At 44.3% G+C, this 20,057-nt stretch overlaps 1 protein-coding gene across 1 annotated transcript; it reads right to left on the reverse strand.

Moving 5' to 3' along the window:
* Positions 1-424: 424 nt before the first annotated feature.
* On the reverse strand, positions 425-6,293 carry LOC127761803 ((+)-neomenthol dehydrogenase-like). Its single transcript, XM_052286136.1, has 4 exons — positions 6,089-6,293; positions 5,714-5,978; positions 2,657-2,839; positions 425-1,459 (listed from the first exon to the last, which is right to left on the reverse strand). The coding sequence occupies exons 1-4, from the start codon at positions 6,127-6,129 to the stop codon at positions 1,052-1,054; spliced, it is 897 nt and encodes a 298-aa protein (XP_052142096.1). The 5' UTR covers positions 6,130-6,293; the 3' UTR covers positions 425-1,051.
* Positions 6,294-20,057: the final 13,764 nt, after the last annotated feature.

Here is a 20,057-nt window from a genome sequence, read left to right on the forward strand (position 1 = left end):
CCACCACCATAGCGTGGGGGAGAGGGGAGAAAAGGCTGCGATGAACCAACGGTGGGAAGGGGGAGGTCGCTGATGGACCATGTCACTCAACAACTTCACTATCCGACCCTCTTTCAGGCCACCTTCTTTCTCACCTTAGCCGTCCCACGTCAACTTCGGCGCTCCCACCGCCCACTCCATCTACTACCACGACGACCTCGTCTAGGAGTCAGACATAGCGTATAGGGGTAACTTCTTAGTGGAGACCGCGCTTGGCACCATCCTCGTCGCCACTGACAAGCCTATGTTTGTCGCCTCCACCATTGCGGCGCACTACTAGTAGCAAGCATGGCGAATTGAATCTGATATGTTATTATACCCGGTTTTACAGTTGAGGGATATAAATCAAATCCGACCTATATACGAGGGAATCAATTTGTACCTTTTCCTTTTCTTCCAAACAATCTCTGGTTGTAACAACAGCATGGAGAGTTCAGTGAAGTATATATATTGAGCAAAAGCAACACACATCTAACATTGTAAAATAATTGATGGGATTAATGACAAGTGCTAATTCAGATCATCTCCAGTTGAATATTGCTTCCAAAGATTCCAAGTGTGCGAGATGAATATTAATGTTCAATAATGAAACGCGTGCCGGGAAGAGCAGTACTCCCCGTAGTATGTTTCGCAGCAGGCATGCATATGAACATTATTGACGTATTCTATTGAACCAGCTGACCTTTCTTCGCGAAATCCTATCATTATATACCTGCCACTTGACCCCCAAAATGTATGCCACATTGTAACTATCCCGTCGTTTTTCTCGTGGCAACGTGTCGAGTGTGTGGCTGAGCTTAATTAAAGCCGTTGTCGTGCATACTGTTTTATGTTACTGAGGAACTAAACACCAAAGACGCATACTGCCATATAGTGGTACTATATATTTTCACTGTCAACTGACAGGGTTGATGCTTAAGCAACTCATGCTTAATTTTCCTCTCTAAATTTGCAGTACTTTTCTCTCATATTACCATGAGGAGCTCAGGAGCCTAGCATGTCGCTGACAGTTTCACAGCTTGGAGTAGAGCTGGGGCGTGCACCACTTGAAGAACTTGCCGGTGGGGAGGTCGCCGGGCGGGAGCAGCGCGAGGCCGGCGGCGACGCGGCCGGCCTCCTCGGCGGTGCGGGTGCCCCAGCCGCGGGTCATGTCGGTGCGCGTGAACCCGGGGCAGAAGCAGTTGACGGCGACGCGGTCGCCGCCGCGGGCGAGGCGGGCGGCGAGGACGCGCGAGTAGGCGTTGAGCGCGAGCTTGGACACCGCGTAGTCCGTCCACACCGCCGGCCACCCGCGCCCCGGCGCCGACCACGTCCCGTCCTTCACCTCGGCCAGGAATCGCGACGCCATCCGCTCGATCTTCCCCTCCGTCAGCGACGCCTCGTCCAGCAGCATGCTCCGCAGCGACGGGTCCCTCACCTTCTGCACCATGCCCCCAAAAAAAAACGGTAATTATTAATTCAACAATGTTTTACTCTCGCGTATAACAACATGGAGTAAAATACTATTCCCTCGATTTCATAATGATTTCATAATGTAAGGCTGCGTTTGGATTCATTAGTATATATATGAATATATACAATGCTAGAAAGTCAAACGGAGGAAGTAATGATTTCTGAAACTTGCAAATGTCACTATAACTCACTACTGTAAGATGCACGTGGTTTGGCAGTCTTGTTAATTCTCATTACTGCCATGATCTAACAATCTATCTTTGAGCTATTATGATTACCTAATTCATAGTACTGAGTAACATGTGACTGGTGTTTGTTGAGAATTCAGATGACTTTGGAGCTCAGACAGTTCAAGAGGTGGATAGAGAGTAGGTACTTCATTTTTCATCCATCCTATACTTACCAATACAAACACCAAAAAACTAAAACACCTCTTCTTTCTTTAATCTCAATACAAATATTCCCCACTTTATCTACTCTCAATGTCCCAATACAACTATTCCTCACTTTATCTATTTACAGTATAATGATTACTTAAAAATATATTTATTTTGGGATAAATGGGATAAGTCAAAAATGAACTTATATATAAGGTGGAGGGAGTAATAGACAGGGCACGACTGATATCATGTGCAACGACAGAGACTCTTGAATAACCTTATCATCTGAAATAGTCTAGTGCGTTCAAACTTTGAAGTCCATGGGCCATGGCATCTCAATCAGCTGACGAGCTCAGAGGATGGTTTGATTAGGCCCACTCAGGAAATAAACAAAGTTTTAAGTCAACACCAGCAAGGCAGCAATGTGAACTCACTACTCGGCAGCCGGCAGGTGTGAAGTTTCAAGAGTGCCTCACAAAGTGATAATTGTAGTACTGCAGGCGTCAGAGAAGCTGTAGGGGCAAGATTTGCTTGCGAACTCACTATTCAGCCTTTTCAGACAATTAACGTAGCCCCCATTTTTTTCCTCGGAAACACAGTGTGCGGCCATTGCCGGTGAGAATCAAAAGGTCAATTAGCAAGGGAGGCCACTATCATCTATACAAAATTTCTCTCCTATGGGATGAAATATGTGTAACTTACTGACTCCATAAAGGTCACTAAATGGCACTAGTAATTCGCTTGAAATTAGAATGCCATGAACCATTAAATTGATGATCACTTACATTTAGGAGGCCAAGCTGGGAGCTGATGTTCAGGATCCTGCTGTTGGCAGCCGATCGCCGGAAAAGCGGCAGGAGCGCCTCGATGAGCATCTTGGCCCCGTAGAAGTTGGTCCTGAGCACCGTCTCAGCGTGCTCCACCGAATTGGTGTCGATCTCGTTGAACGAAACGGCAGCGTTGTTCACCTGCAAATGTAAAGCAGACGGCAAAGAGTTCAACATTAGATCCGGCAAACCTACAGAGATAGCAAAACCACAAAGAAAAATGTGCACATCTGAAGTAGTTACGACACCGGCCAATTTCAGTAGTGGCAATTGGCAAACACTTGCTTTCAGTGGAGCTTTTGGCTAGAGTTCTAGAGTTAGAAACCGCACTAGAATAGTGCTTTCCGTAAGGCATAAGCTAACGATGTAGTTTATGGCAGAGAAGATGTAAATGGAATTCGACCAGATCAGCCCTCGAAGAAAGTCAGAGAGTAGTTCTCTTTCAGTAAAAAAGAAATTCAGAAAGTAGTTGGGCAGAGTGGATCACGCAGACGAAATTGATCTAAGTGGTTACCGTGATTATGATACACGTACAGACCGTGTCTCTGCCGTAGTACTTTAACATCAAGCACTACGTACCTGCTCTGTTCATGACTGCAACAACCTACATAGAGCAATTTTACGGTCCTTTAGAAGGTATCATGAGGTATCATTTTTTCTATTATAAATTTGGTACATCTTGATATCTAGGTACTATTATGAGGTACCATGAGATACTAAATTTTACACTAAATTTTTGGTAACTCATGGTATCTCCTTAATGATCGTAGAATTGCTCACCTACATATGGTTGTTTGTTAGCAATGACGTGCAAGCTTTTCTTGCGTATTTCAAGAAATAAAAATTTAGCCAAGTTGTTACGGACAGATTGTGTTCTTGTTTTGCATGATCGAGTTAATTAGGAGCGCTTGTCGAGCTTTGTCTGGTCGATCTTGGATAAGAAATAGAGCTGAATATATATTTTCAAACACGCGAATCTTCCTTTATATTTTCTTGACGTCAACGTAAACATATAACTAAGACCTACAACAGCTAGGCATCTACAATAATTTAGTGTGAATTAGTGTAATGACTTGGATTCTAATCTCTCTTTTTTTAAAAAAACTTGGATACCATTCAATCAATGTAGCAACTGCCACAGCTTAGCTTGCAATCTAGCTTATTATATCGTTTAGACTTCAGAGAACAGCTCCATCTGCAGTACTGTTCCATCGTCATGGAATGGAAGACATGGGCTTCCTAATAGTTTTTATCAGCTTTACGTAGAATACTTGCATTGGCCCGCATGGAAAAGATGTATAACCAATCTAGATAGATCAGCACTGGATCTTTTCTCTTGTTAATTCGAGTGTGCTAGTTTTAAAATTGGATCGTGTATCATGCGGATCCAAGCCTGGTCGATGCTTAAATATTATTAGCTTAAATCAAATCCTAGCCAGACATGGAAGCATGTACGTATTTGTATATATATGCGTAATGACAGCATGAGGACTTGTTCTTTATACTTCTTTATATTGTTTATGGTTGATCTGGTCGTCCTGGTGTGCTACTGAACTAATCAAGAGGCTTAAACACAGCTAATTCATGTACTTTGCATTTAGATAATTATGTGTTAATCTATTTCTTAAGAAGAGGAGGCCAAAAACTACTATATATCACGCTACTCGAGGAAAAAAAAAGAGAAATATCTACATCATTTGTTGGTCAGTATTGTAATAGTGTATATTGACCAATATAGTTTTTTTTATAAGAACTAAAATTGTATTTATAAAATAGACGAAATAGTTCTATAGCAGATCATGCAATAATTTTGCTTTCAAATAATTTTAATCTGACTCTACGGAAAACTGTACTGGAATTTCAGCTACGGCTAGCTTAGCTTGCTACTAGTACTTAATTAAGTGCCTTGAAAGGCCACTAAATCTTAATAGAAAAAAATGTTGCCTTGGCTCATTATACTTCAGCTTCTGGTGAAAAAATTGCTGCATTATTAGCTCGTCATACAAAAGGGCAAACTATTCTTCACCTAAGAAAAATCTGCGCTGTGCACATATGCAAGTAAGGGAAATTGACCGCAATTTTTAGAATGCTCCCACAAAAGTCAACAGTGGCCAGTATTATGCAATCGAAAATCCAAATAACAAGTGAATGATGACGCCACCTGACTGCCTAAGTTGGTCGGTCTCCGAACGAGAGAAGAAAACTGGACCTTAATCAGGACAGCGACGGCATATATGCAACTGAAAAATGGTGATGCAATTATCAAAACAATCAAGAGCGTCAACATCCCATCCGAAGCGTGATATACTACGTAATATCAAGTCAACATCAATGACCATGACTTGGACCAGCTTCGTGCTCTCGTCACGATCTATTTTATAAAACTTTTTTATATCCTGCGACATATAAAAGGGGAACACATCCCATCCGAAGAGCTAACGGCGACATTGACTACACAACAACAGTGTCAGATGGATCACACTCTAGCAACCAGGAAGCTGGCCAATTTTGCTTTACCGTTCTATGAATTCACATTCACTATTGCTGCAGTGTGAGTTAACTCGATAGGTGTGGAGTGTGGTGGCAAGCAAAACTAGCCAGGCTTTCGTTGCCTGTCACATACTTTGGCAAGTAAAGCACGTTACTTTTGATCCTAATTAAAGTGTAACGCGCGCACAAAAAGTGTGTAGCTTAGGCAGCCACACTCTGGAAAGAACGGGTAAAAGCCAGGGTGGGATGTAAATTTTGATTTTGAATTTTTACCAGGTGAAATGGCTAGGAGAATGATACGTATAGCCGATCAATTATACAGATAGGTTGGTTGGTACATGCATGATTGACTGGTTGGTGCCAATAATACACTGCCACAGCCTACAATTTTCAGGTTATTTTGAAATCTATCGATCATTCTATCTATGCATCGATCCGCAAATTTGAAAGATGAAACATCGTAGCTAGAGGAAACCGACAACGAAAAGCGGGTAGCGGATGGATCTGAAGGATGGATGGACTCACCAGGATGTCGAGGCCGCCGAGTTCGTCGCGGAGCCAGGAGGCGAAGGCGGCGATGGAGGCCGGATCGGAGACGTCGAGGAGGCGGAACCGGACGGAGCGGAGGCCCCTCGCGCGGAGCGCCGCCGCGGCCGCCTCCCCGCGCGCCCCGTCCCGCGCCGTCAGCACCACGGCCAGCCCTTGCTCCGCCAGCCGCGCCGCCAGCGCGTGCCCGATCCCGCGGTTCGCCCCCGTCACCACCGCCACCGTCTCCCCCGTCCACCACGCCCTGCGTGCATGCCCCCCGCGAGCGAAAACATTTCTCGATCTCATCAGCGCGCGCGCCGCAATAATCAAATTCAAATCGTACAACATGGGGATCGATTTGCTAGGGCTTACTCGGGAGGAGGCGTCGCCTCCTTGGAGCTCGACAAGTCCATCAATGGCGGAGAGGTGCTTGGCGCTTGGGAGTGGGAGTGGGGGTGAGAGAGCGAGGGGGACGGGAAGCGGAGGCCGGAGGGCACGGGTATATATAAGGGGACGGCAAGGCCACCCCGGCGGCTTGGACTTTAGACGCGGGGGCAGCGGAGAAGCGAGGGGAGGTTGCTTTGAAATTCGTGCGGGGGAAACGTGGGGTAGGGGGGAATGGGGGGATTAGTTGCGGTCCATCGAGGGCGCGAGGCGGGTCAACCTGCAGGCAGCGACGACGGAGTGCACTGTGGTGACTAAGTTGGCCGTATGAACGGACATCTCGCCAGTGGCATGCAGGCCCGTGCGATTAATTTAACGTCAGAACTCCTTGTTACACGCACAACACGTACGTACGCGCGCTAAAGGCATCTTTATATCCATTTAAAATGATAAATGGTAAATGGACAGCAAGTGGAGGAGCGGACGGCCCCTGTCGTCCACGCGCGGGCGACCGGAGGCGAAACCCTAACACTCGGCCGCCGCCACCCTCTCCTCCTCTCCCCCGCCTCGCCGCCGCCAGAGCGTGCCGCCGGAAACTGCGCGGCCCGCTAGGATGGCAGCGGCGGGGCCACAACCCCGGCGACAGCCCGCCTCCGGCGCGAGGAGGCGGCACGGCGCGCTGGGAGGGCCGCGCGGCGGCGTGGCTGCGGATCCGGCGCCGCCACCGCCGGATTTGGCTCCCCCGCGGCTGGTTTCGGCCCGTCATCGCCGGATCTGGCCGGTGCCGATGACGGCGCGGGCGACGGCGGCGGATGGCGCGTGACGGCGGCGTCTGGCGCGGGTGGCGGCGGCAGGTGGCGCAGGAGATGCGGGTGACGACGCGGCTGGTCGGTGGTGAGGCTGGAGGCTGACGAATACCACCGGCGTGCTTGGTGGTGGCGGCGTCGGGCGAGGAGCCGGGGCGGCTCTGCGGCGCCGGCGCCCAGTGCTGATGGTGGAGGTGGTTGGTTGCGCCTGTCGGTGAGGTAGCTCCGGGGTGCTCGGTCGTCGGCTCGTTGCCTCGTCGGAGGGTCGGTGAATCGGGGCAGTGCGGCATTCTTCGACGGTCGTATGCGATTTGGTTCAGTGTGTAGGAGAGGATAGGGAACCGTAGGCGAAAGCCTTGCTGTGTGTTATGGGCGGCTTGACGATGGCGACGCCTTCGGCGCCGTTCCCTTCCTTTGAGGCATTGTTACGACGTGTTCCCTCTTCTTCTTTTACCACTGTGCTCCGGGTGAAAACCTTGCCCCGTTCCGGGCAAGCGGCAATGGCGATTCACATCACGTCTCTGTTGGGAGTGACGTTTGGAGAACCTTTCATGCACATGCCCGATCGTGGAATTGGCGTTAGCTCCGGGGCTTCTACCTTCACACTGACGCTCAATAGGCCGGGAATGTTCGGCGAGGCATTTGCCTTATTGGATCTGCTTCTTGCTTTGTAGCAGGCGGCCAACGGCCTTGTTTGTTTCTGCTAGGTGGAGTCGGAGCTGCTTTGTTGATGGGGTGTGATGAAGCTCGGCAACGATAACACGTTGCAGTCTTTCTCTAGGTGTGTTGGTGCCAACAACAAGCAGGAAGTGGTGATACGGTGGATTTGGCTGATGTTCGCCATGGGAAGTAGAAGCTACTTGGTCGTTTCTGTGATGAGCTTGGCAATGACGACACAAGTTTGCCATGAAGTCGGAGCTGGTTTGCTTTGGCAAGCTTGGCAACGATGACATGCTTTCAAGTGAAGGTCAGAGCTGCTACGTCGCTTTTGCACAAGCTTGGCAACGATGACTCGTGTTTGGGCTCCGTCGATGGTCTATTTTGAGTGGGTTGTAGTGTTGAGTTGTTGTGCGTGCTGTGAACTTGTTCGGCCGACAACAATAGCATCCTTTGTTTTCTTTTTCTTGTAACTCGTCTAGGTTTTTACTCCTGCTTATTGAAAATATAATTGGCAGCCTTTGCCTGCCGGTTTAGTTTCAAAAATAAATGGTAAATGGTAAAAGTTTTAGTGGTAAAAAATTTAGCATGGAGTTGGTGTATAGATGCATCCTAAAGTTTTACCAATTTAGCATTAAAAAGAGAGAGCGCGTGGTCCCGGAGCATTTTTTTTGGCAAAATTTGCTACCCTAGACTAGTAAATGATAAATGCCAAATTACCAACTTTTGCTACTAGTGTTTAGGTCCAAAATGGCAAGCGCCGGATAAAGTCAGTGTTTCATGACTTTCCTTAGGCTGCGTTCTTTAGTCTGGGTTCCCAACCCATATCCCTCGTTATCTGCGCGCACCCTTTTCAAACTGCTAAACGGTGTGTTTTTTGAAAAAAAATTATATAAAAAAGTTACTTAAAAAATCATATTGATCCATTTTTTTTAAAAAAATAGCTAATATACTTAATTAATCATATGTTAATGGACCGCTCCATTTTCCGTGCGCACGGCATTAGTTTTCAACTAGGGGAAACGAACACAACCTTAGTCTCTGATGAATGAGGGAGGAAAAGATAATGCGTTGGGTTCTGTTAAAATGCTACTCGCTTGGTAGCCATACCACTCTTAAGAGGGGTTTTAGACATTTTGATGCATTACTAGTCTGTCCTATAAAAAAACCCAATTCTAGTTATGATTGGTTTTTTTTGGGACGGAGGGGTACTCGGTATTAACCACATCTAAATACGATGACGCCTCTTGCTCCTTTGCACATCAGATCAATCCACACCTCCTCCTGTTCGTCTCCTCTTCCCTCTGGATGTCATGCTTACAGCTATAACGTACGTGAGGGGACCCTCCAGCCGCCGCCGCCCCGATGGGGAGAAGCTGAACTATCACCATATTGTCCTTTTGTCGAAACCGAAAAGAGTAGCATATCGTCCTTTTTTATTGAACGGGTACACATGGGCGTACTTAGGGCACTTTCAATGCATAATACCCCTTGTTATAAAGTGGGTTCACACATTAGATAAGGTTGTTGCTACAATATATATAGTAGGAGGAGGGATTAACCTGAGTCTCACTGGTCTCACTCAATCAACAACCATGTGAGAGAGGAGAGGGGAGAGGAGAGAAATTATTGTTATGTTTTTCCCTAAATGAAGATCTTATGTTATATAGGTAGCTCAGTATATATAAGGACTGTTATATGGGCTACTCCTACAATGGTGAGGTAGGCCATATGAAACTATAATGACCACTTCTCCTATACATTATGCCTATGGATGTCCTTAGGAGAACAATGGGATCTTGATCCCATTTTTGAATAAACGGTGTGTTTTTTTTTAAAAAAAAATAAACGTTGCTTTAAAAAATTGTATTAATCATTTTCTAGTTCAAAATATTTAATATTCAATTAATCATACGCTAATAACTCATCTCGTTGTATAATTTCTTAGGCCCTCTTTGATTCAAAGGAAAATCATAGGAATTATAGAGGATTTTATTCCTAAAAGAATTTTTCCTATATAGCGCTTTGAATCAAAGTAATGAATCCTATGAAATTCATATGGAATAACTCTTCTCATGTAAGTTTTGGAGGAAATTTAACATGAGGTAGAACCTCATGGAAAGAATCCTTTGAATCTTTATCTCTCCTCAAATTCCTTTGTTTTTCCTATGGATCAATCAAACAGTCGTTCCTGCGTTTTGCAATCATCTGTTTTACACTTATATTTCTGTCAGAATCCTATATTTTTCTTATTCCTATATTTTTTTATTCCTGTCATTCAAAGAGGCCCTTAGTTTTTTCATTTAATTTCCCCTCCTCTCACTACTATCTATGGAGTATAGGATTAATTTCGATGAGGTCGGATGATATGACTGCCTTTTTCTTTTTCGAGAACTATATGATTGCCATTGCTCTTCAGCTCTTGAGCATGTGATAGGAGCATTTTCGTATATATGCGTGAGAACGGTGGGCCTATAGCAGTGTGTACATGAGCTTTAGTATTGTGTGTGCTCGGGAAAATATTGCAACCATATAGGTTGTGTTGGTAAGTTATATACTCCCTTCATAAAAAAAAAATCCAACCTATACTATTTAGATGGGACATAATCTAGTACCTGTCCAGATTCATTATACTACCTCCAACTTTTCTATCACATCAAAACTTTCCTACACACACAAATTTCCAATTTTTCCATCACATCATTTCAATTTCAGTCAAATTTTCAATTTTGGCGTGAACTAAACACACCCTAGATTAGTTTCTTTGGGATGGAGGGAATAGGTTTTTTCTTAACTCCTACTACAACTTTTATTGTACTTTCCAGAGAAGTATTTAAGAGTTGGAAAACAATTGCAGTTCATTCCCAATTAACAAAGTACACTATTATTTTATAAAAAGTTACATGGAAAAGATCTAGGATGGCTATGATTGATCAAGATGAAAAAGTGTGTTAGAAAATTACATGAAAGATAGAGGTGCAGAAGTTACTATATATTTTGCTACAAGATTTAAACGATACATGTTGTTAGATTTTGTGACGGATGGAGGGTGGACTGATCGAGGGATGCGATTTTGTGACGGATGGAGGGTGGACTGATCGAGGGATGCGATTTTGTGACGGATGGAGGGTGGACTGATCGAGGGATGCCAGTCAATCTAGTACTCCCTCCGTCCCACTTACTAATGCGTGGTCAAACTTAATATAGCCTTCAAGACTAATTTTTTTACTTTAAATTTCTCATATACTATAATATTTATAGCAACAAAATCATAATAATATGAAAGTAAATTTAAATGGTAATTAATAATATTATTTTCATCAAATAAAATTTAATTTATAATAAACTATTTATTGATGAAATATGAAATATGTAAATAAGATTTAACTCTTTAAAGAGTTAAATCTTAAGATGCGTTCGTGTCTTAGTAAGTGGGACAAGGGAATAAAAGATGCTCCTTTCTTACGGTTGCTAATAACTTGATAAACTGGTCAAGTCGGCGTAGTGCATGCGGTGTTGTCCACTGGCCAAGTGGCCAGCTTGGAAGTTTTCTTCCTACCCAACGGAAGCGGCCGGTTGTTCAGCGCGTATGTTCGTGTATGTCGTGCTTGCCATGCATGGGCCGTCGAAGAAATAGTCTAGCGTTTTTCTTTTCTAGTTCAACCAAAAGATTCCGTCAGATCAGACTGGTCTTGTCTTCGTTAGAGTGAAGGTAGAACAGTGATCAGTTCTTTCAGAAAAGGAAAATGGAAGATGAAGTGACTGTGAAAGACAGTGATAGTACATACAAATAATGACGGAGCCAAGAAATTTTGTAAGGCTATTCACAAGGCAAAGATGTGTTATTCAGCCCTGACCAACCACGTAGATGAGCTGCTTGCGTGAAAGAGAGAAATGGGTGGGGACCATGTTTTCATGGGGTGAACCTTGTCAGTTTCGTCAGAAAAAGTGAGGAAGTGGGTCGCTTGCGCATGACTAGAAGCAGGAGAGAGAGAGAGAGAGAGAGGGAATATGATGGCGAAGAGGGGAAGGACTCGCCGGCGCAAGCGAGGAGGGCAGGGCGGCGGCGACCACGACGCCAGCGACGAAGCCACTGCCACGTCCATCCTTGCGTCGCGCCCTGACGAGCCGTCGCCACCGGATCTAGCGAGCTTGGCCAAGCACTCACGCCGTCGTCACGACTCGCCGCCGCCGCACCCCGATGAGCCACCGCCACCGGATTTGGCGAGCTTGGCCATGCCGTCGTCGCGACTCGCTGCAGCCGTGCGCCCGCGCGTCGTGCCTCGACGAGACACCGCCACTGGATCTGGCGACCCTTGCCACACTGTTGTCGCGACTCATTGCCATCGCACCATGCCCCAACTCGCCGCAATCGTCGCCCACAGCCAGATCCGGTGAGCCCCGACTCGCAAAGCTCCAGTCAGCGGCGACCTTCACGAGGAAGACGCAGGTGAGGTGGCGGTGGCACGCGAGAAGAGGAGAGGCCAAGTCCACTGCCGCCGTCGAGTGCCAAGCCCGTCACCGCCAAGCCCATATCCGCTATTGCCGAGGCGGGCAGGGGAGGGAGGCGCCGACGAGGTCACTGGGAGGTGAGAGGAGAGGAATTGGTTGAGGAGGGGATGGGTTGGGATTTTGGGGAAATGTAAAAAGGAGAGAGAGGGAAGATGAAAAAATGTATGTTATGGGATCCATTATAATTAGCTTTGCACTGTGAGATGAGTTGCTTTGTAGAAGTTCTATCCAATATATGACATCCCGGGTTTGGTCTTGGTGTGCAACGCACTGTAAACGCTATCAAGTCCATAAAAAACATAAATAGACAATTATAGGCTTATGGGTATAGTTAATTAACATACGTATAAGTAATTTAAGTCCCACGGCTGCCTCGGTTTTATGGGTCTTAGAAAGGTATGGAAAGGTATATTTTGCTTTTGATGGAACGTCCCTTTTTCTTCATGTCGTTAAGAAGATTATTTTTAAGAAAATATTGATAAGATAGCCAATATGTGATGTGCTGCTTCAAAGTTTAAATTTGACCTATGTAAATTAAAACAATAAATAATAAGTATGATTGCTAATAATACGTACTATTGGCAACATATTTGTTATTTTTGTTTCCCATGTATATGTTAAATTTGAGCTTGCATCTTTTACGGAGTGCCTTACCAATTTTTTTTATTTTTATAACTTTTTAGGTGATAATGGCATAAAATGATTGGACATCCTCGAGAAAAAAAAAAGACCATTCCCTTATAAAGTTATTATGTTGGATATATATCCAGTAGCATTACAAATGGTTAATCGATGGGTAGCATTTTCGGTTAGGTAGAATCAAGATAGATGACTTGATTAAAAAATTCAAGCGCACGATTTTCTCACTTTTAATATATACTGTTTTTTGGCTAAGATATGCAACCTGCATCCCCAGTGGTCTTTTCTTAATGCCATAACAAATTTAAAGGCATCACCTGCACGCTTGCCAATCGAACAGACAACGTAGTGATAGTCACAGGACGAACAATTCCAATTGCTAACGCGCACTATAATACGGAAGTAGTTGAAGTGTTCAAAGTTCTTTGGCTTTATATATATACCTAAAGACTTGGTCAAAATTAAACTCAGATCCGATTATATTGGATATCGAATCAAAATTTCACTTTCGAGCTTATGTGAATAACGGAAATTATGTTTCCAGTCAAGCATGTTTTCACGTTTTACAAGGGCATTAACCATGACTATAATTGACTAAGGTGAAAAATGCATTCACAAACACACCCTGATAAGATATCTCAATTAAGCGGTGGAGGAAGCTCGATCCCCGGCAGGTCGGACGAACGCTTAGGTTTCGCCGTTACTGTCTTCACTACTGATAGCCGTCGACACTTATAAAAATTAGTTAATTATCTGAAAACAATGCTAGTCACCTAAGCTTGATGGTGCTGCTAACTCTCCATCATTGTCTCAATTAGTTTATTGAAGGACACACATCACTAGTTTGTCAATTTCAAGTTCTCCTTTTTAACCATTCTTTTTTATCGATGGGATAGTCAACATTTTGAATAAAGTTCCTTTTATATAGTTATAATAAAGGTTTTAGAAAAAAAACAAATTGCATGATATATATTTCCAATAATAAACGACTGGTTATCTTCCTCTCCTAATACATCCTAATTAAGTGATGCAGCAAGATGTGAGATGTGTACTCGAATATAATCACATTTCCCGCGTGAGACCACATCACGTTTTTTTTCACTCTTAATTAGTTTTGTACATTATTATCTTATGGAGTAGTAATTTAACTTAACATATAGTCATATACCAGTAATTAACTACGTCCGCGAACTGACCTCAAAAGTGGAGTCCACTGTCACCAAACTCACCATGAGTTCACCACCCCTCTCAAGTAGCTAGATTAGAGAAATAGTAGAGTTAGGTTCATGAAAGGCTAGCTACTAATAATCAAACATCGGCACAGTGGATTGTTCAAACATATATATATATATAGCTCTTGAAAATGAGATGCATGGAGCTTAATTATTGGCATTGTTTAGTGTCGCAACGCGCTCTATATGGCACCGACCACGTGATTAGTAGTACATCGTCCTGATTGATCAAGTGCTATAGACTTGTTCGATCATCATCATTTGCTTGATTATATAAAGTATTATTTTTAGCACCACTATGCAATTAGAAAAAAAAAAGAGCTCGCTGATCTCTCAGCCACCAGTTAGTTAATAAGCTTGATTAGGCACAGTAGTTAGCTTAATTAGCTCGGCAGCTTAGCTAAGCTATTGTGTGTTTCTTGCTGTTAAGGATACTCCGTATGAAATAGCCAGTGGCCGGCCTAGCTATAGCTATAGCTATTATCTAGGCTGTTTGGTGGTTCAGTACTCCTCCGTCCACACACACACACACACCATGCGTATATATTGCCTAGGGCAGTACGGGGTGGCCAAAAAGTTGAAGCATTTCTGGATTATTGGCACGCGATAATTAATTAAACTAAACTAAAGCTGGGTGATCTTAGTTTGGCCTTTTTTTTATAAGAGAGAGAGAGAGAGAGAGAGAGAAGAATTTGTTTAGTTACCTTCAGAAATGTGAAGTCAAGGCGTCTAAGCTTAGTGTGTGACATGTGCAGGCACATTGGTGCAGTAAGCCAGTAACACGTGCAAGCAAATAGCCACTACTCTCTGAGTCACCTTTTTCTTAATCTAAATTTATAATCTGTCGATCGAACAAGTGCGCATTGCCGCATTGGTAATTTGATATGGCTCTTATATGTCCGAAGTACGTACATTGGGCGTGTCCCGATCCGCCGTCAAACAACAGAGCGTACGCACGGACGTAGGCACCGTCGCACCGACCAACTAGCTCGCCGCAAGCTGCGTTCGATCGTTAGTACTCGCTCTGTTTTAAATTATGGCGTATGTATTTTTTTTACATAACTTTCAATAACATATTTTAAATATTAATTTATTTCATATTATATTCTCAACTAATATGAAATTAACATATCAAATACTTCAAATATATGAATTCAGTTATATAAAATGCATAATAGTTAGCATAGATATGATTAGTAAATTAGAAGTTATTGAGTTTGAATTTTTAAAAATAAAGGCACCATATAATTTAGGACGAATGAGTAATACGTAGTACTAGTTGGAAACATTTTCCCTTCACACGTAAAACGCGATAGTATATTGACATATGATTAATTAAGAATTAACTAAAAAATTAAAAGATTAAAAGATAGGTTGATATGATTTTTTCATAATAAGGGTGTGTTTAGTTTACATCAAAATTGAAAGTTTGGTTGAAATTGGAACGATGTGACAAAAAGTTGGAAGTTTGTGTGTGTAGAAAAGTTTTGATGTGATGAAAAAGTTGAAAGTTTGGAGAAAAAATTTGGAACTAAACTCGGCCTAACTTATCTACAAAACTTTTTAAAAATAATTACATTGTTTAGCACTTTAGAACGAGTGGTTATGGAAAACGAGATGAAAAATATAGAGTTTCGAACGAGAGTGTCCACCTCGACTACTCCGCTCCCGTTTCCGCTAGCCGACCAGGGGAGGAAAGTTGGAGTGGGCTAATCGGTTTCTGAACTAGGCCGGCCCATTCAGAGCTTCTTGTAAGCCCAGTAAGCTTTGAGAGGGACGGGCCCAGTTAGCCAGTAGGGCTGATTTGGGAACACTAAAATTAAAGCCCGCACCTGTCTTTTATGGGCCTTTGTTTTAGGCATGCTCTTAATGAGACAAAATACACCTTATTTTTGTATACGAATGGAATAGGATTTTCAGTGAAGAATGATGTTTGTTGATCAGTGGATGGTTTTAAAAATATATAATACGTAACGTACCCACATGTACTCTTTTACTAAAACCGTACGTTACGTATTTGCATGATGGCATTCGCTAGATTACAGCTGTTTGTATAAGAATGTTTCACCTAAAGCTTTGACACTCATATTTTACTGTCTTCTTTTATTTCGTTGAAGAATTCTTCTCCATATTCTGTAAAAAAACTGGACATTCCTTTATATATATTACGTACGTAAAGTACCCACATATTTGGTCAGCTTACTTATTCTAGCTTATTTGCACGCAATGTCAACACTGATCAAGACACTTTGTGGGCTCCAGCTGTCCTAGCTTATATTCATGTTAAATTTAGCGTTGATTATATCCATGTCACAGCAAATTTACCTAATTAAAAAAATATCATTACTATTTGTGATATATGTTACTCCTACGTGCTATTATATTTTTGTAAAATTGGGATTATGCTATCGCCATCAAAATTCATATCATCTTATTTCCTAAACCCATTCTTCATTCTCTCTATATTCTGTTCATCTCCCCCTCCTCTCTTGGATCTGGCGGCCGGAGCTCTATCCAATTACACGTGGTGCACCATTTTTTTTTCAAATCAAAACTTATCACCAAACCAAATCAGCACTGAAATGGTCCTGCGCTATATCGAAGCAATTAATAGCAAACAAGGTTGAAACTCGACAAGGAATTCATTGCATGCATGAACACACATTTGATAACCGATCGAGCGTAGCGCAAGCCCCATTCAATTCACGGAAGAAGCTGCAGAGGATTCGTCAAACAAGCATAGATTCGTCGCAGAACAAACAAAATCCAGAAATATCTTATAAACTGAACCCCCAATCTGGATCATTTCGATGTACACCAAACAGAACCCAAGTGGCAGCACGTACGGTGGCGATGTTCCTGTACGGCGCGTCGCGGAACGCGGCCGTGAGGAGGGGGCTCGCGGCGGCCGCGCTGGGCCGGCGAGGCAGGCGCCGCGGCGGCGGCCGCGGCCGCAACGTGTACGGCTGCGCCGTCCTCGGGAGCGGGCTGTTCTCGGCGGCGTCCGTCGCGTCGCTCGCCGCCTCCGCCTGCGGGATCGCCGCCTACGTCTACGTCGAGGCGGATGGTGAATCATTGACACTCACGCCGACGACGCCGCCGCCGCGGCCTGGTGGGTTCGCCGGGGCGCCGGGCGCGGCGACGGGTGGTCAGCCGTATTTCCAGCCGCAGGTGGCGTACCCGGCCACGGGCTACGCCGCCAACCCTGCTGCGGCTCCTCCCCCACCACCGTACGGCGGCGGCGGCGGCGGCGGCGACTACGCCGGCTATGTCGCCAAGTCGCGTGAAGGCACAGCTTGAGATTGCCAAAAAAAAAAAAAAAGCGTCGAAGTAAGATCGCGCGAGAGGTTGCCAAGAACTCTGCCTTTGAATTGGTCTCGTTTAATGCTGATCTTTTCCTCGCTTGTGTGAAATTTCATTGTGTTGTAGAAGCAAATCGTGTATGCCACACTACATGACGATAACAATCTTCATGTCTTGGAATAATGAAACTTGTAAAAAACTGATAGGTCAAAAATGCCAAATGCGTTAATGCGTTATTATGGGTAAAGAGATGAGTAGTAGATGTCGCAATGGCTTTTTATTGGCCATGCATAGTCAACGCTGAGTTTAGTTTCGGACTCCCTCCTTTTCATATTAGAGTCGCAATCCTCCCGGCTCCCGAGTCCGACCTGGTTAGGGTTTGCTCGCCTACAAATCAAGACGCCGCCGCCACCTCCCACCACGTACGATCCCCACCCGCCGTCGACGACCTCGAAATCCCAATCGCCGCGCCGCGAATTAGTCGAAGCTGCAGTACTGCATCGCCAAGCTCATGGCGGCTGAGGGCGGCAGCGCGTTCGCTGGGCAGAAGGTGCCGCTCATCGACGCCAGCATGGCTCTCAAGATGGAGGAGACGTGCCCCACCCCGGAGGAGGTGAAGCATCTCTCGCCGGCCGACGAGCGCCTCGCGGCGAAGGAGTACTCCGACGGCGAGCTCAACAAGTCCCACGCCGAGGTCTGCCGTGAAGCTGACAAGAATAGCGCCGCCTACCTGCTCGCCAAGCGGGCCAAGCTCCAGGCTCTGATCAAGGAAGAATGGGCTAAGATTGACTTCAGCCGCGTCCACGTCGGTGACTGGGACGAAGAAGCAGGCTGCTACAAGTAGCTAGCCCACCCAGCTCTGCTGCTGGAACATTGGACACTGGCCTTATTCTGGATGGATGGATGATTCGCCTGGCCCTTTTTTCTCTAATTAGCTCTACTAGTATTAGTTAGTATCAGTTATGTCTAGCTGTTCGATCCATCGTTCGATTTGTGATGTTTGGTACTAGTTACTAATCAATGGGTATCTATGTTATCCAACCATCCTTATTTACGTATCTCTGTGATACTATCTGTGATAATAAAATTATAAGTCGTTTTGACTTTGGTAAACTATTTAAACTATTTTAAGTTTGATGTAAAATTTTCAACCCAAGACAAACATATTATAAAAATATATTCAATTGTTGATTCGGAAAAGTTGAAAGTTTGTGTGTGTTGGAAAGTTTGTTGTGATGGAAAAGTTGGAAGTTTGAAGAATTATTTTGGAACTAAACACGGCGATAATATGAAACGGAGGTAGTATGCATATAGGGACAGAGCCAAGTATAGGCATAGGACAGCTTAGGCTTAGGCTCTAGGATTGTCTACATAATCATGCTTAAGTACTCTTAAATCACCACAAAAAATTTAAAGAAATCTATTAATGCATTAGTTGGTTCGCTCTAGGCTTTAATAATTTTCTAGCTCAACCCTACATACAACTCTAACCATCACAGAGAAAACTCGTCATGTTACCTTTGAGGAATGTTCTCTATGTGTGCTTAGTCTTTCATCGATCTCTCAAAGTGGCTCAGATAGGTATTAAGAAAAAGCTTTCTTCATTTCATAATGCAAATGATGCTAAAATGGTTAAACATTGTTTTAGGTACGTACAACTGAAGTCGTGTATTACCGAAAGCCCATACAAGCCTCTTGGGTATTTCTTTAACCTAATATTGTGACAATATCATTAACCATAAATGAGTCTATAATAGGAATACTTTTAGGGGCGACCTATTTGGCATCTAGCGAAAAACATCTAAAAATCTTACTATAGACCATTGGATCGCTTTTGGGATATGTGCAACAACCCTTAACACTAACCCTCTTTTCTTCCTCCCTCAGTCCCACCGTCATCATTTCGCAGACTCGATCCACCAACCTCCTCCACCACCACCAGCCTAGCGTGTCGTTGCTTGACCTCACCAGCACCAACAACGTTGGCGGGGTCCATTAGACCTCCCTTTCCCTTTCCTCTCCACGCCTTTCATCCTTCCCGGATTGAGCGATGTCAAGGAGGCCCCGCACGCCTCTCCCCCATCTCCGACAACTCCCTTGCCACTAGAGGCACCACTACCGCCCACCGCCATCCTCCATAATCGTGGTTCCAGCGGTGCTATCACCGTCTCGCCCTTCTACCACCGCCAATCACCACCGGGTTCTCGCCGCTCTGGTATCCCTTTAAACCTGAGGAATCCCCCCCCCCCTCTCCTCTTCCTCTTCCCTTCCCCTACCCCTTTGTACCCACCCCCTAAACCTAATACCTAATTGGTCAGGGGCATCGTCGTTGTCGAGCTCGCAAGAGTGGAAGGAGAAGGTCACGGTGCACGAATCTCAGAGCCGATCAGAGCATCCAAAATTTGAAAGATGGGGTTTCGATTATGTCCAATGGAGGTTAGAAATTCTGATACTAGTTTTCATGCCATTGATTTTTTTTTATTGTTGATCTACCACCAAAAACTATCTTACTTTAACGTTGGTTTAAATGGATCGGGAAGAGAGATTTCCAACCATGCTTATAGAGTCGAACAGTAACAGGAGGTCACTATAGGACGGGCCAAAACTTTGAATCTGTTTGAATTTAGGAAAACTAGAGGATTTCCCGTGTAATTTTGCACGAAGCTAGATTTTAAATGCTAAATTGGGTTTGATATAAAAACCTTAACTCATGTTTCCAAACTTATATAGGTAGAATTATAAAATATATTATGTACACAATAGGTTTATGAAGTACGATTATATCTGATATATACTTCCTCAGTTTTT

The sequence above is a fragment of the Oryza glaberrima genome, chromosome 2, assembly GCF_000147395.1.
Source record: "Oryza glaberrima chromosome 2, OglaRS2, whole genome shotgun sequence".
Classification (NCBI taxonomy): Eukaryota; Viridiplantae; Streptophyta; class Magnoliopsida; order Poales; family Poaceae; genus Oryza; species Oryza glaberrima.

Bases quoted from the DNA above. Each gene is read 5' to 3' on its own strand.
- LOC127761803 (XM_052286136.1), bottom strand. From the start codon at position 6,129: ATGGACTTGTCGAGCTCCAAGGAGGCGACGCCTCCTCCCGA. The intron at 5,979-6,088 runs GTAAGCCCTAGC...GCATGCACGCAG, and splicing joins GAGGCGACGCCTCCTCCCGA to GGCGTGGTGGACGGGGGAGA. The intron at 2,840-5,713 runs GTGAGTCCATCC...TTACATTTGCAG, and splicing joins TCGGCGGCCTCGACATCCTG to GTGAACAACGCTGCCGTTTC.